At 46.0% G+C, this 16002-nt stretch overlaps 1 protein-coding gene across 1 annotated transcript; it reads right to left on the reverse strand.

The window, feature by feature from the left end:
* Positions 1–1497: 1497 nt before the first annotated feature.
* Positions 1498–15375, reverse strand: sergef (secretion regulating guanine nucleotide exchange factor; the record flags this gene model as incomplete). The annotated part of the gene is made up of 11 exons (XM_084452466.1): positions 1498–2528; positions 8627–8663; positions 12631–12797; positions 12940–13098; positions 13214–13276; positions 13377–13490; positions 13948–14008; positions 14335–14429; positions 14525–14674; positions 14870–15014; positions 15313–15375. The coding sequence occupies 11 exons, from the start codon at positions 15373–15375 to the stop codon at positions 2314–2316; spliced, it is 1269 nt and encodes a 422-aa protein (XP_084308592.1). The 3' UTR covers positions 1498–2313.
* Positions 15376–16002: the final 627 nt, after the last annotated feature.

Below are 16002 nucleotides of genomic sequence, written 5' to 3' on the forward strand. Positions count from 1 at the left end.
TGTTGTCAGGCCTTATGTAGCTCAGTATCTGTGACTGGTTTTTGTGTTGTAATGTGTGCCTATGTTTTCTGTGTGACTGTGCTGTAAACATGCGTTTGTGTGCTGTGAAGTTGTGTATACCAATGTTTTGGGAGTGATTATCCAATTTGTGCTCTGATTCTATCAACCAGACAAAACGGTTCAAACACATTGATAACTTTGCACTGTCATGATCACATCTAAACAGCCCTTTGGACTGTCATGATCACATCTAAATAGCCCTTTGCACTGTTCACACCAGTGAACTTCAACGTTACTTTAAATATATTTTAAAATGTTGGTTATAAAAAAACAACTTTACGCTGACTTATTTTCATAGGCCTACCTTTCAGTCATAACAATGCATTACAATGACCAAATCCGCTGTAACAAGTGGTCAAGGAATTTACAGATCTCTTGGTTAAGCAAATTCTATTCAGGGCTAACCATGGTGTGCTACTGTACTGTACATGCACAGTGCACACAGCTTATGCAAACGTCTACTATTCAAGTATTCAAGCCTGTGGTAAGCTAATGATTATCTATGGTACATTTTCAACTTACAATCTCATTCATTCTGATCATGTAAAGGCACTTATTAGGTGATACTAACCAGACCAGATGTATCACAGCCAAAGCATTCTGACTCATCACATTGGAAAAGTGCCTCTGTTATGTCATCCCACTTGAATTTAGCATAACCAGCATGGAAAGCTGGTGTTCTCATTCAGCATCCATTTAATAAAGGATCACTAGTGCAATACGTGATGCAGCCATGGCCATAGTACTGCACAAGCAGACAACATAAGCAAGGACCTCTACCTGGACCTCAGCACTGAAAGAAAAGTAATAAACATAGTTGGTTGAAAAGGGATAACTCAACATAATTTGTATGTAATAGTTACCCCAGTGCTAAGGGACCAACATTTTTACTAAACCGCTGCAAACACACTGCCAACAACCTATTGAGATGTCCGTGTGCAATCTGGTGCAGCAGTGCTGGACCCAACAATGGAACTGAGCACAAAGAGGGGGGGGGGGGGGGGTCTGTGCTGATCACTGTCCAACATGGAACAAACAACTGTTGTTTTGCTTAACAGAATCAATAACTTCACTGACAGGCAACTGATGTGTGCCGTTTCGGGAGCCTTCTGATTATGTGTTTGTACGCCGTACATTGTGGGTCCAGTAGTAACCTGAACCAGGTCTTCCTTCAGTCATAGATCTACTGATTTGTTGTTTAGGGATTTTCTGTGTCCTTTTCTGACCGATAACAGTTCAGGCTTGTACAGTAAATAGTGAAAAATAAAAAAACACAGAAATGATTATTTTTCAATGAGTGATTTTGTTTTTTTTCTTGAGTAAACAAAGATAGGCATTTATTTGTTTATTTCATTATATTTCAGGGACATCATTGTTTTTCATAATTATTTTGCATAGACCGTTTGCATAGTGAGATTCAAAGCTATGGTGCTACAGGAAGATTCAAAGACAGAACACATGCAGATACTGTATATCATGCAGGCAATATGTGGCAATTAACATCTGAATCATTCAAACACAAATATTTCAACGTTAATATAACATATCCTTAAAACTCTGGTTGGTTATCCAACATATTCCATGAGCTAAAAAATGTGAATATGACAATGAGACACACAGCTTTGTATACCTATAAATATTCGGAGGGAGGATAAGGATGATTACTGCACCCTATCGCGAAATGGTAAATCATTAGATGGCCGTGAGGATTCCCATGCGTGAGTGAGGACCTCTGGGAGATTGAGTGCCTCCTGACACTCAAGATCACTGCAATAAAACCTTTGACACGCAGATGGAACTATAGCAGCAGTCTAACCCATCCCTCAGACGACCCTGTTATGGCCTGATCCAGGGGGAAGACTAACATGGCAGACAGACAGGGGATCATAGGCACGGCCCTCTCCCTGCGAAGCCATCGCCCCCAATCATGTCCATCAAACTGACGGGACTGGTCGGGGGAAATGATGGCCTCTGTCGGCCATGATACATAACTCAATGCTTTTTCTAACCCCCAGAACAATATTTATGACGCTTTGCAGTTTAAATACAGTCTCGGCCGCTGACAGAGCTGAAGCGGTTTGTTCAAAAGGTGAACGTGGTGTTAAAAAGGCACTCGTTATGGGTCATGCGGAATTCAAGTTTCCTGAGTGTCACTTCTGATTAAAAAAGCATTTATTACTCTATTCAGATAGATTCATCATGATTAATCATCTAAACACAGCTTTTCCCCGTGGCCTCAACCCTCACTTCTAGTCAGTCCAGACACTCTTGCTCCTTAGTTAGTGTGGATTCCAATCCACTGCAGACTTGACCTGTTATCACGGCACAGAGTGCCATGGAATGCCCTGCTCCACAGCCAATCAGGAGAGGCCTGAGTCCAGGAAGGGGCTGGGGTTGGACGACATCTGTCTGGGAACCGTCTCCACACATCCCATGCTCGTTCCAGCCCCAGGAGAGCAGCCGACTGTCTGAGGGGGGAGAGAGTGGACAGGTTAGCGGCTGACTGAAGCGGACAGCCCGGGAAAAAGCGTTACTCCATTATGCATAACAAGACCAATGAATAATACAAATTATAAGTAAAACCTTTTTCGTTTAAAAACACGTTGAGCTCAATGCTGCGTCTCTGGCTTGTACGAAGGCTCTCACAGCTGGCGAGCTTGTTGGTGGGTGTGGTCAACTCGGCATCACTGAAGAGACACGTGCCATGGCAACACAGTTACCCAATACAGTAGGTCCCATCGCCATGGCAACAAAAGCGGAGCTTGCTTTCTCAAGGGTAACTCACATCTTCTAGCTTAGTCTATCACATTGTTTTATGCCTTCCAGCGATCTTTTCCACCCCTTTTACAACCAAGGGATTTCCAGTCACGTATCTCTTCAATCAACGGGATCAAATGCTTTGATGTTGCTAATTCATGGACATGCTGGCAGGAATACGGTGCATCTGTGTTGCCATGGCAACAAAGTGCCTGCACAATATTCTGTCTGGCTTAAGGATGAAACCCTAGACTCTGGTGAAAAGCCCATTTCCTTGTTAAACACACCACACAATTCCCCAGGTCTACAGCAGCAGACGCTTCATGTACCCTGCTAGGGATCATGGGATGGCTTATCTGAAGACCGCGTGTCTTTCTACTGTGTGACCAGCATCATGCCCCAGCTCTCTCCACAGGCTAATTCTTTTTCCCTCAATTAAAAGCTGGGACTATCTTTTAAACCCTCTGAACGCTTCCCAGCCCTGGGACCAATTAAATGTATTCTAAACTGCTCATCACGTGTGATTTTATGTAACAAAAACATAGAAATTGCTTTTCAACATTCTGAAACATTTTGGAGCTACAAGGTGTTGACCTGACAGCAGCGTTACACTAAAATCGCAGCAATCAGACACTTTTTGTGCGTGTCTGTAAGCCAGCGCACCAAAGATAGCAAATGTCCGGTTGTCACTCCCTCCCTCCCTCCCTTCCTCCATCGTGTTGTTGACCTGCAGTTCTATGTTGCTTCCACAAGAGGCAGTGGTGTTGTTGACCTGCAGTTCTATGTTGCTACCACAAGAGGCAGTGGTCCCAGAACATCAAAACAAAAACATTATGACAACGCACATTTTCCAGATCATCGGTGGTCTAGTGGATAGGGTGTCTGCCTCCCATGCCGAAGGTTGCGGGTTCAAGCCTCGGTGTGGACGATGTTTTGTCACTGGATGTTATAGAAGCTATCTAAAATGTGGTTACCTGGTGGTGCTATATCAGTTATTGAATTTATGTGCAGTAATTGAACATTTGAAATACTCCTGTAGGGAATGGGGCAGTGGTATCAGATATAAACAAGTGGGCGTTTTCACTCCATATGGTGCCGTTCAGGGGGTGGGGCTCAGCGCCGGGCCGGCTTCGCTCATAATAAAAATAAAGTCTGCATTTGCTCCACAGGCACTACACCGTTGGCTATATTTTCTGTACAGATAGTTATGACACCCCTGGACCTATTTATTGCATATATTGGAATTTTGCAAAAAGTGCAGTAAATCGAACAGAGCACCTTTAAGGAAATGTACAGTCTATTTTGCTAACATTGTTGCAGAGCGCAACACTTTTGCAGAGCGCAACACTGTTGCAGAGAGCCTAGGCTATAACTTTTTGTGAGTGGCTGTAAGACTAGCAAATGTCCAGTTGTCACTCCCTCCCTCGTTCCTTCCCTCTTTCCCTCCCTTCCTAATTGAACATTTGAAATTCTCCTGTTTTGAAATTGTACCTACAGTATAGGTGTCTCAGTAGTTACCCATTATATATTAGGCTATACTTTGCATGTATTTACCAGGTAAATGTTTAGTTTTTTCAGACAGACGGAAGGCCTTCCCAAACCCTCAGAGGTATAATGGGCTAACCACTGGACTCTCACGCTGGAACCCAGATTTTGATTCCCGTTCAGGGACTTCTAACAACGACATCACTTTTCCTCCTCTCTGTTCCCCTGTTTCAGAAGGATGGGAGAGAATGTACGTGAACAAAAATCCAAGACCGTCCCAAATCCTCAGGCCCCTCGGTGTTGTAGTGGGTTAAGCATCTGACTCTCACGCTGGAGGCCAGGGTTCGATTCCTGGTTGTGATACGATTCCCGGTTTGGGATGTTGAAAACAATGGTTGGACCCTAGAACAGCTATTATGCCACAAAAACCATCACCCCTCCACCCCATTCAGAATGTATTGTTGGTGTAAGTCCCACCACCAGCTCTTCCAGACTCCACCCCTGGGCAGACCAACCAGCTCCAGTCCAGGGACCCGAGCAGTGTGCATGACCCTGCCCCCGCTCTCTGAAACCTAAACAGTCTCAGATTGTGCCTTTTCTGTAGACTCAGTGGAACGGGAGAGACAGAATCCACATAGCCTCTCGGGTTTTGGTAATAGTTCACTCTTAGACTGGAAGGGCATGGTACATGTTATTGTTGTGTTCTGTCCTGTCCTGTCTTATGAGTGTCTACCATTGTCTGGTTTTTAATTCCATTTGATCATAGAAAACTCCAAACTATGGAATTGTTTAAAGACATGGACCTGTGCCAATTCGGCCGGCGATCCGCCAGCGGATTCGGCCGGAGGTCCACCAGCTCGTCCATCGGGGACCTGCTGTAGGTCCGTTAGCCTTGTATTATATTCCACTTGAGGTCTGCCAATTCATCTATCGGTGACCCGCTGTAGGTCTGTTAGCCTTGTGTTATCTGGGTTTATCCCTTACCTTTGTCCAGAAACAGAAGTTGAACCAATTGCAGCAAAAAAGCTAACATAACGTTAGGAATCATCAGTGTAACTGCTTTAGCCACTGACCGCTACCATTAATGTTATGGAAGCTGCAGCTAGTTGTTGTAAGCTCATGAGCTAACTGGCTATCCCGCTCTTATTGTGCTGGATTAGCATTGGAAGCATTGGAACTGATGTGTCCAGGCGACAAGACCCATCTTAATTTATCAGACATTATTTCATGTCATTTCAATTCACAGCTATTTCAGTGGCATGACTAGCTTCCATCCTACAGTACCAGTCCTGAACAGAAACAAGCTAGCCACGCACATAGGCTGGACCTGGCCTGGTTTAACATGTCAGATTGGGGAGTCGCAGACCTGTCTTGCACCTCCTGAATTTTGTAAGGTCGCAGACCTCGTGTTGTCTGATGGGTTGGCTGTATGAGCGCTTCTGAAAGGTCTGTTGCACAAATTGTAAATGAACTATGCTCACCCATGGTTACCATAGAGATGATGCGACGTGTCGGCTAGGCTGAGTAATTCAACCCGCAGTGTCGGCCAAAGCATAAATGCAGAAAGCGTCTGTGATTTTTGTGTGAAAACGTGTCGTACAACACTTTCCTATTCAGGCAGAAAGTTCTGCCCCCCCTAATTACTGTTTATATGCCCCACAAGCTATGGAGCAAGTTAATAAAATGTCCACTGAGCAGCACACACCAGCTTTGTCTAAGAGAGTTCTACAGAAAGGCCTGAACTATTTTACACAAGGATATATCCATGAGATTTGGAATTCGGACAGATCAGGTGAGAACAGACGAGTTGATACTAGGTGTTGGTGATGTATGCACGAGGCACAGATGCCTCACAAACTCCAGTTTTTAATTCATAAGGACAAAATCGTGGAGTCTAACTGCAGGGTGAGTAAGTTAGTGGCATCCATTCTTAGAAAATAAGCCTGTGAGAATGATCTGTTAACTACTAGCTATGGGCTAATTAGCTACTGTACATCAAGCACCTAAGGTTAGCTTCGTAGCTTTTTGTGTCGGCCCTGCTGTAAACTGATGTGTGGAGGGAGGTGTGGAGTATCGTACAGCTGGTTTTCTAATAACATTATGGTACAGCTGCCTGCAGGCCAGTTTTCTGTATGTTTTAAGAACCATTTTCTTCAAACTAATGTCTAATCTATGAACACAACGCGGGACAAGCTTTGTTTGTGGGACATCAGAGGCGTGGTCTTAAGAAATCAAGCAACCTTATTGGTTATTATTCTCCGCATGACCGACAGGTCGGAAAGGTCTATTGGCCTTTAGCCTCTCAGCTCAGCGAGAGGCAGTTCTGACAGCACACGTCTCCCGAAAGGACTGGTGGAGTGGCTGCTGCATCTGTAGCTTCCTGCAACCTGTTAAAGAGACCGGACAGGTAATACGGTGGGCCGGCGAGGGTGACTACACCGTAGCTTCCCGCCGCGTCCTACTCCGCCTCCCAATAGCTTCCCAATGGAACCGGTGGTTGGGAGAGGGGAATTGAGCACGGCAAACAGTGGAGGGAATGGGAGAAATCTGGTCCCACAAAACAAACCCAGTACGCTTATTCAGTGTTTACGCTGTGTATTGTTCCCTTGGAGGCGAACAAATATTCCCCCCTTTTCATTCTGATGTCGGCAGGCTGCTCTGCAAACAGCGTTCCCATGTTCCTGTGATTTATATTGTTCTTTGACTGGGCTGCACAGCTAATTGCCTCTGTCAACGATACTCATCTAGCCCTGGAGTAATTACTTCCTGTAGCATGGGCCGTGAGGCAGTAATAAGCTGACCCCAAAGCTCTCACACTCATCAACCGAGGAATTAGCATTGCACATGGACGTTGAACGGTAAGACATTAGACAGATCCCTTACTAACTCCTAAAAGGAGTAGTAAAGGGAAAATCATGTTAAGCCCTGTTTTAAGGTTACTTATGATCATATACAATGGTTCAGATCAAAAAGTTGACAAAACTAGCACTTTTGAGAAAGTCTGATAATTGCTCTACCACCGTTTTGGTCATACAATGGATGTGATGTGGGTGGGCACCTTGAAAAATCATTCAAAAAAACATGTTAAACTCTCAATTTCAAAGACAAGAAACTCACCAAGGTGTTAGTTGGCGTTCTGACATATAATTCGCCATAAAGTAAGATTCTAGTTCATCTGGAAAGGCTTTTTAAAATATTTAGCATAGAACTATTTAGTCGCAGCACATACGTATGTAAACTTCCGCTTGTGTCCACAACAGGTTGGCTTACGAGATGTGGAAAGTCATTGCCGGTAGTCACGCACTCCGGAGAGGAGTCAGACTCATGGACCGAAAGGTTTGCCATGTCAGCTGTTAGCAACAGGTCCCACTCGGTACAGCACAAACTTTCCTCTTCGGTGGGCATCTGTCTGCAATGTTTGCAAGCACACCACCAAACACCCGTGGTTCATGGTATAGCGACAGCTTCATCGACCGTCTCTGGCTCTGCGGTTCGGCGAGCCTCCATCTCTTCCATTTGCTGTAGTTCCTCCGCACTATATTCAGGCTCGAAACGATAAGAACTGCCGTCAAAGTCTAATTCCTCGTGATCAAATTCATACTCTTCAAGATCAGCCATTTTGATAAGCGTTTTCTGAACTGTTGCCTAGGTCTTCCTTGTCTGTGAGCGAAAGAGTAGCGTGAGCAGTGAGCAAACTAGCTAGCCTAGCTAACATAAACAATAACAATAGCTACCGTAAGTAGTTCCGCTTCCTGAATCCCCTCTGCGGATTGATCTACACATCTACAACGGTCGCATCAGAATACCAACAGAAATCGAGAGTTTAACATGTTTTTGAATGATTTTTCACCGTGCCCACCCACATTCATTGTATGACCTAAACGGTGGTAGAGCAATTATCAGACTTTCTCAAAAGTGCTAGTTTTGTCAACTTTTTTTATCTGAACCATTGTATATGATCATAAGTAACCTTAAAACAGGGCTAAACATGATTTCCCATTGCTCCTTTAACACAGAGAGGAGGAACTCCTAAAATATGAGTTTGCCGACGTGCATCGGTTTATTCTCCAGGACTGTAAGAACACTGTGCAGTAGTAGGCTACCAGAGTTGCCATAAGTGACATGGAACCATTTCAGTCACCCGCACCTTGTGAAACCAGGAGGCTCTACTCTCAATGTTGCTGTCCCATGTCCCAACGTCTCTTATCCCTTCTCTGTCTCCATGGTTCACTGTCATTCTGTACCCAATGAGGTCTGGTTTTGAGAGTGCAGAGTGGAAGCTTAAGCTATAAATATAAATATATATATAAAAAATAATACATACCTACAATGGCAAGGTTGTGTTCAGATCCACACGCAATCTGCAAAGCAGGAAAAGTCAGAAAAAGCGTTATTCAAGGACACACACTACAGATACATTGGTGTAATTGAAATCAGATCTTAAGTTAACGCATAACATTACAGAAATCAGACAACAGAATTACAGCTTGAGAACAAGCATTGTGACTGTTTTCTGATGGAGGCTGCAGCCTCTAACTTACAGTAATACTACTCTGTCTATCCGGCCCTGACATTCAGACTTAATGGCTGGTTTTAAATTTCAACCCAGACTGTATAGACAGACCATGTCAGACACGTGTGGTTGTCAGGGGGAAATGATAGTCAAAACAGATCCATCTCACAATATTTCATATAAACAATAATCCCTCAGGTTGTGAGGCATCGTTGCAGGGCACGGCAGAGAGAGGGGAGAAGAACAGATCTAGTACACTGAGCAGACTGTGGGGCTGTCCTGACAGGTTAGTACAACAGTCTCAAACCCTCAGCTTTTACTTACTATACACGGCTGCAATGATGCGGTTCCGAAGGAAAAAAGGAGACAGTTTCAGTTTTATGCTGATCTGAAAAAACTGCTGAAGCTCAGATCATAATCAAGAGGGGCGCAGCACAGTCCAGAGGAACCAGTCTTTCTCTCACCAGCCATGAAAAACATGAACGCACTGAAGCTAAAATGACCCAGATAACTCAGTCTTATTCACCAGATAATTCAGTCTTATTCACCAGATAATAATTAAGCCTTATTCACCAGATAATAATTCTGTCTTATTCACCAGTTTTGATGGATCACAGAGTTGTGGCGGACCACAAATAAACATCTGTCGAATTCTGAACAGGTAATAACGTATTACACCAGCCATCTTCATAGACATCGTAAAAATCAGTTTACTAAATATTGACTCTGTGTGTGTGTGCGTGCGCGTGTGCGTGTGTGTGTGTGCGCGCATGCGCGGTAGGCTACCTAACAGTGTGGGCACTGTCCACTCAGCGAGTCCGTCTCCCCCTCAGCTGTGCGTGTGGACAGGGTGACCGTGCCCGGTGGAGCCTCCGGAGTTGCAGAGTGGAGGTGACTGCGGTGGCAGGATGATCCAGTGTCTGTCCTTGCCCTTCCTGGACACCCACTTTAACGGCAAGGCTGCCCCCCCCCCCCCCTCCCGCTGACACTAAGACTACAGGCAACACACACCATTCCCATGGCTACTCTGGGGGGGGGGGGGGGGGGGGGACTTTGCGGTTTCTAGACGTGTGCTTTTTCACAGCGACAAGGACAGTTTACACACTGATACCCGAGATAGTGATGAATATAATCCCTTATAACATCTACACCTACGACCTGTCGATTACAGTCTCCGGGAACTATGCCTACGCAGATGACCTTGCGCTGGTGTACTCTGCTGGAGACTGGTAGGCCGTGGAAGAGACCTTGAGCCAGGACATGCAGACTCTAGTGGCATACCTGGTCCGATCATGCTGGGACGCCGGTGCAAAAGCACTGCGTACGGCAGCCCTAGCTCTGGTCTACTCGACCAGTGAATATTGCGCACCGGTTTGGTGTTGCAGCCCTCACACCCGCCTCATCGACCCGCCTATCAACGAAGCCTTGCGCATCGTGACTGGATGCCTGGGTCCCACTCCTGTGCATCCAGCCCGCTGGCCTCCGCCGCACAAGAACCACAGCACGTCTCGCCTGCCGGGCCGTGCCGGGCCGTGGAGCCTAACCACCTGCTCCACGACAGGCTCACTGGAACAGCGGAGCCTCCCTGGTGTCTCAAGTCAAGACACCCTTTTGTGCCTGCCTGTCTCCTGCAGCAATGCAGAGATCTTAACATCAGCGAGGCAGAATGGGCGGACCACACCTGGCGTGCGGAGTGGGAGGCAAACACCTCCACACTGTGATTTCATCCGGGCTGCCGGTCCTTCCCCTCCCGGGATGGACATACCCAGACCAGCGGCGGCGTGGGTGAGGCTTAACCGCCTCAGGACTGGCGTCAGACACTTCCGCTCATCGATGCACAGATGTGGCGCTGAGGAACAAACCGCAGACCATGTCATCCAGGACTGTCTGATATATCGGACACCCAATGGAATGCATGGCCTGACGGTTGTGGATGACGAAACGGTGACATGGCTCCTGGAGGTGTGCCTGGATATATAGCCCGCGTGACCCCCTCACCCAGGCTCAGGGTGGTAAAAGGATAGCCCCTCGGCCCCAAGCTTGGGGGGTAGAAGACGTAACAACGTACCCACACGAAGAAGAAGATCCCTGATGTACTACCCGCCCTGTATCTTAGTGCACATTCAGTGATCCAGTACCTATTACATCACATGAAACAACCTTCAACTCTAATATTTCAGACCATTGGTTAGATTCTGCTTCCCTCTAGTGGACAGATGACGAAGGTGTTCTCCAGATAAAAAAAAACACCAAAAAGACTCAAACCTTATGGCAATCACACTCTGCACATACTCTACCTATGTGTTCAAATACACACACATCGGCCAGGAAATAATTGTGTTTAGGTGTTTTGGAGTGCACCTGGACAACAGGCTGGAATGGGCTGGAAACAAAGGCCATATACAAACAGAGGCAGGGCCGACTCTGCTCTCTGAGGAGGCTCAGGTCCTTCGATGTGTGTAGAACCACGCTGAACATGATCTACCAGTCTGTTGTAGCGAGTGCCGTCATCTATGCGGTTGTGTGCTGGGGCAGCAGCATCAAAGCAGCGGACACCAACAGGATGACAAACTGATCAGGATGACAGGTTCTGTCCTGGGGGTCAGCCTTGCTGTCCTGGGGGGGGTCAGCCTGGCTCTGACCTGGGGGGGGTCAGCCTAACTCAATGTGAGTGGTGGCGGGGAGAGACTGGCCCAACTGTTGGCCATCATGGACAATGTCTCCCACCTTCTACATGACACTCTGGTCAGGGAGTGGAGCAGCTTCATTAGCAGACTGATTCTGCCACGGCGCTCGACAGAACGCTTCAAGAGGTCCTTCCTACCAGCTGCCATCAAACTGTTCAATCCATTCCCTGACTGGCTGGACACTATGAGGCTCAGCTCAGAGGCTGATAAGGCTCCCTGGACAGAACATGTATGTTTTTTTTCCACATCAAGGAACCTACTTACTGTTATACACGATATATAGATACAGTATATAGATCAATAGATCGATAGACAGCCATATACTGCATTAACTTTATGTATCCCTGTTGCACTCTTGTACTGTATATTTTGTATCTACTGTAGTCTGGATTGTGTTACTTAGTTGTATTTTCTGTGAGGCAAATTGTGTTCATGAGATTAGGTTTTATACTTTATTCTCTATTCCTATTAACAGCGTTCTAACTTCATACTTCATACTAAGGGATGTTCTGTGGAATGTTCAGAGCATTGTGTTTGGCAGTTTCCCTCTTCAGGGACACAGCTGGGTGCAGGGCAGATAACATTCATTGAGTATCAGGGAGTGAGAGACACAGACGCACAAACTTCATGTTTCATTTCTTAAAAGCATGGATGACCATATATGTTACCATTTTCCTGTTGTTGCTTTTGTGGATGGGCATTTCTCATCTGAGCAAAGAAACCTGCATGCTTGCTTTTCAAACATCATGTGAAATACTGTATAGAAGACTATCACTGACAACTGTCCATGGCACTTCTCCTCAGATACAATCTGGTGTCTGTTCTGAATTGTCCTCTGGCCAGAGCACTGTTATTAAAGTTCTCTTCTTACTCCGAAGTTCACCGGTGTGTTTTTGAAGTTCTTACCCTTTTAGAAGAATCCACTACATTTCATGCTGTGACAGTGCAACTCCCCCCCCCCCAGGGATCAATAAAGTACCTACACTGTTGTTGTTGTTGCTGTAGTAGTAGTAGTAGTAATAGTAGTAGTAGTAGTAGTAGTAGTAGTACTACTACTACTACTCAGTATGCATGCAAAAGTGAGATAATAAAAACAGTACTACGTATCCCACATGTTAACAGTCTCACCTGCGTTGCTCCATGAAGGACTCTGACCTCGACAGGGACACACGCCAGATGGCCGACCGCCACTCTCAAGGAACCACACGACTGCTCTTCTGGGCTCCGACTGGCTGGTGCCGGCCTTCCCAGCTGTCCGTAATTCCCTCTGCCCCATGTGAAGACCCTTCCACTCTCTGGAGGAAACAAGGGTCCGTTCACCTCAGCTCTGCCAACTCCCCCAAAAGCACTCTCGTCATGCTGTATCAATACAAGCTTCCATTTCTGAATATAACTTATAGGTTGGTGAGAGGGGGTGACTTATCTGAGTAACCTCACCAGTTTTGGACACAAGGTGTGTCCATCCGCTCCATACGTCAGTAACCCTCTCTCCGCCCAGCAGAGGCCGCTGTAGGAGCGCAGGTCTGGGCAGGAAGGATTCTGCGCTGAGTAGCTGGCTGTGCTTGTTGCTTCCCCACAGAAACACATCACCTCCCACTACACCACAAGACAAAAGAAGCAATTCAATAACTGTAACCATTAGTTGTATATGACTATGAAATGCACAGTTAATCAACTATTCTCTGAATAGTGCAGAGCAGATGTTACTTACCAGTTAGACACACACAGTGGGCAGAGCCAGCAGCTACTCTGCAAGGCGTCACCTGATCAAACCCTGCAGAAGTTGAGAAAAGGTTTTAACTTCACATTCATGTAGCATACATCAAACCTCATCACTGCAGGTGTGGAACTCCAGGAAGGGACGTGTACTGTACCTGGTACCAGACAAGGCTCCTTTGAGCTGAAGTATGCTGGGACAGGAAGTGGACTCAGTGCTCGCTTGGCCTGACTTGAAAGGCCAGTACCCCACTGATACACACAGCCTGAACCTTCAAACATAAGAGGAGAGGCGACCATCTGGTGTTAACAAGGCTGATAACACACATGGGGAATGCAAGCACGACTCAAAAGGAAACTCCAAGGACAGCAAGTCTCTTGCCGGGTGCTCTCGGACATATCACAACGGATTTTTTATTATTTTCGAAAGGCAGGCAGACAGGCAGCGGCGACAAGGGATGTTTCCGCCTCACGGCTTTCCTCCTAACGTCCGTCATCGCCACTGCCTGTGCCGTTACAAATAATAATAAATAATAATAAATAAAAAGAACAAAAAATCGTCAGTGAGTGCTGGATTGATTCCACTCATATACAGAAGGCTTTCAAGGCCATGCACCCAGCAAGAGATTGGTGTCCTTGGATTTTATTTTTGAGTCGTGCTCGCACTATCCACTTGAAAACACACTTAAACAGCGTCCAACGTTCAGTGAGTGTGGAGGTGTACTTTACCAGTGACGGCGAGTGTGTGCCTCAGTCCTGCTGCCACGCTGACCACATGCTCCTTCAGGCTCTAGCGAGGATTTTAAAAAACACTGTAGATTACAAAAGAGATGCAGAGAGCATCCAAGAACATTATAATGGAAGGCAAGACTGTTAACAGACTGTAATATGGGAAAAGTCATGAATTATAAGCTGTTGCAATCACCCGGCCATGTTGCATCAACCTGCTTTTATTTTCATGTTATGTCTATTTTTATGTGAAGCCCTCCGTCCATGTAATTTCCCTGTTGTAAAGCACGTTGAGCTGCATTTTTGTATGAAAGGGTGCTATACAAATAAAGTTGTATTAATATTTATTATTATTAACTTATTAAGCACAACCCACCACACCCCTACCTGTACAGGGAGCAGCTCTGCAGAGTGTGTGACTGGCTGTGTGACACCCAGCTGCCCAAAGGCATTGGACCCACATGTCAGTACTTGGCCACCATCTGTGTGTGGAAATGTGTGTTTGGCATAAGATTTTCCCACTAGAAGAGCTCTTGGCAAAGACCGGTCTCCTAAATGAAGATAAATGTCCTCTCACCTGTGAGGATGACAGTGAAGTCCCAGCCACAGGACACCTGTGCGATTCTCTGGCTCACAGGACAGCAGTGAAAGGTGATGACTTCCGTGGTGTGACCGAGTCCCAGCTGCCCCTTGTGGTTCTGCCCACACACCAGTAACTCTCCTGCATCTATAGAGAAACACGTAATTCCCCCACTAGCAGATAATATTAGACAGCCTTAGATAATGTAAACAAAGATTGTCCAGGAGAGGGAGACACATCCTAGGCTGCGCAACAGAAGCCCAGACAAAAAGTCATACACACTTGCTACACACGATTTTAAAAGAAAACCTGACGTGTTGTAGGTTTGACAGCGGCACTGACCAGAAACCACAGCGGAATGTCCACCGCCTCCACTGAGGAGGCGCACCGTTCCAGACAGGGGTAGCCGCCCAGCATCACCAGCCAGCCGGGGCTCTGACAGGTCTTCCACATGGCCCTGACCCAACTGTCCATAGCTGTTTGCACCCTCCAAAATAATGAATAATTCTATAAAAGATGTATGCAGCTGCTCATGAAAGTTAGATAATCACCGGTTCTTTCTGCATTTATTATCTGTACATTTAGCTAAGTTAGCTTATCAAGCAATCCTACCGGTTTTGTAAGTGGAAAATATTGTTGCCGTAAATAACTACGATAGGCTACACAACGTTATGTGCGAGTTTACTAACGTTACCGGTTTGCTCTCTTATGCGAAATGTAGACTGCTGTTTATATAAAGACCTGAGAAAATAGTAGCCTATAGAGTTGTTGATTAATTAACTTACCCACGTGTATAGGCAGCGCTCTGACCGCAAATTACTTTCCATGGATACAGGAAGCAAAATCATTGTGCGACACTTGCTGCCGTCAAGTGGCCGAGTTCCGCCCCCGTTGCCAAAGCAACGTTGACTGAAGGAAAAAGTTGAGCGCACCTTCAGCCAATAGGAGTAAAGGTGCCTGTACTTCCGTGCGAGCAGGTCCCACTTCCAAGCTCTACACTCGTATTTGGGCTGGCTTTGTACGCTGGTGTGTTGCAACAGCTCTAGAAATGTCCCCCACATGAAATTGTCTAGAATAAACATTTTAAGACAGACTACAACAAACATGGCTAATGTGGCCTAATCTGAGTTTACATAGTGACTATAAAAGTGAATTTAGGAGTCTTACACACTGCTGTGTAGGAGAGACAAAGGACTAGTTTATCCATGGATGAATGGACAGAGGGATGAATGCATGGATGGATAGATGGGATGAAGGTTCCAAACACATCTGAGGTCACGTCGTGTGTTATCTGGGTGGCCAATGGGCCAAACAGAGGAAGGGTCTAATTTCCCTCCATCCAGTAGAGGGCGGGGAAGACCCACCTCTGACAGTAGAGCATGTTGCGAGTGTGGCTGTAACTATAGAAAGCCGTTTTAACACGTCGTCGTTATTGGTCGTAGGGCAAAAGAAGGAGAAAGATAGAAAAAAGAAAG

Source organism: Borostomias antarcticus (genome assembly GCF_949987555.1).
Source record: "Borostomias antarcticus genome assembly, chromosome: 18".
Lineage (NCBI taxonomy): Eukaryota > Metazoa > Chordata > Actinopteri > Stomiiformes > Stomiidae > Borostomias > Borostomias antarcticus.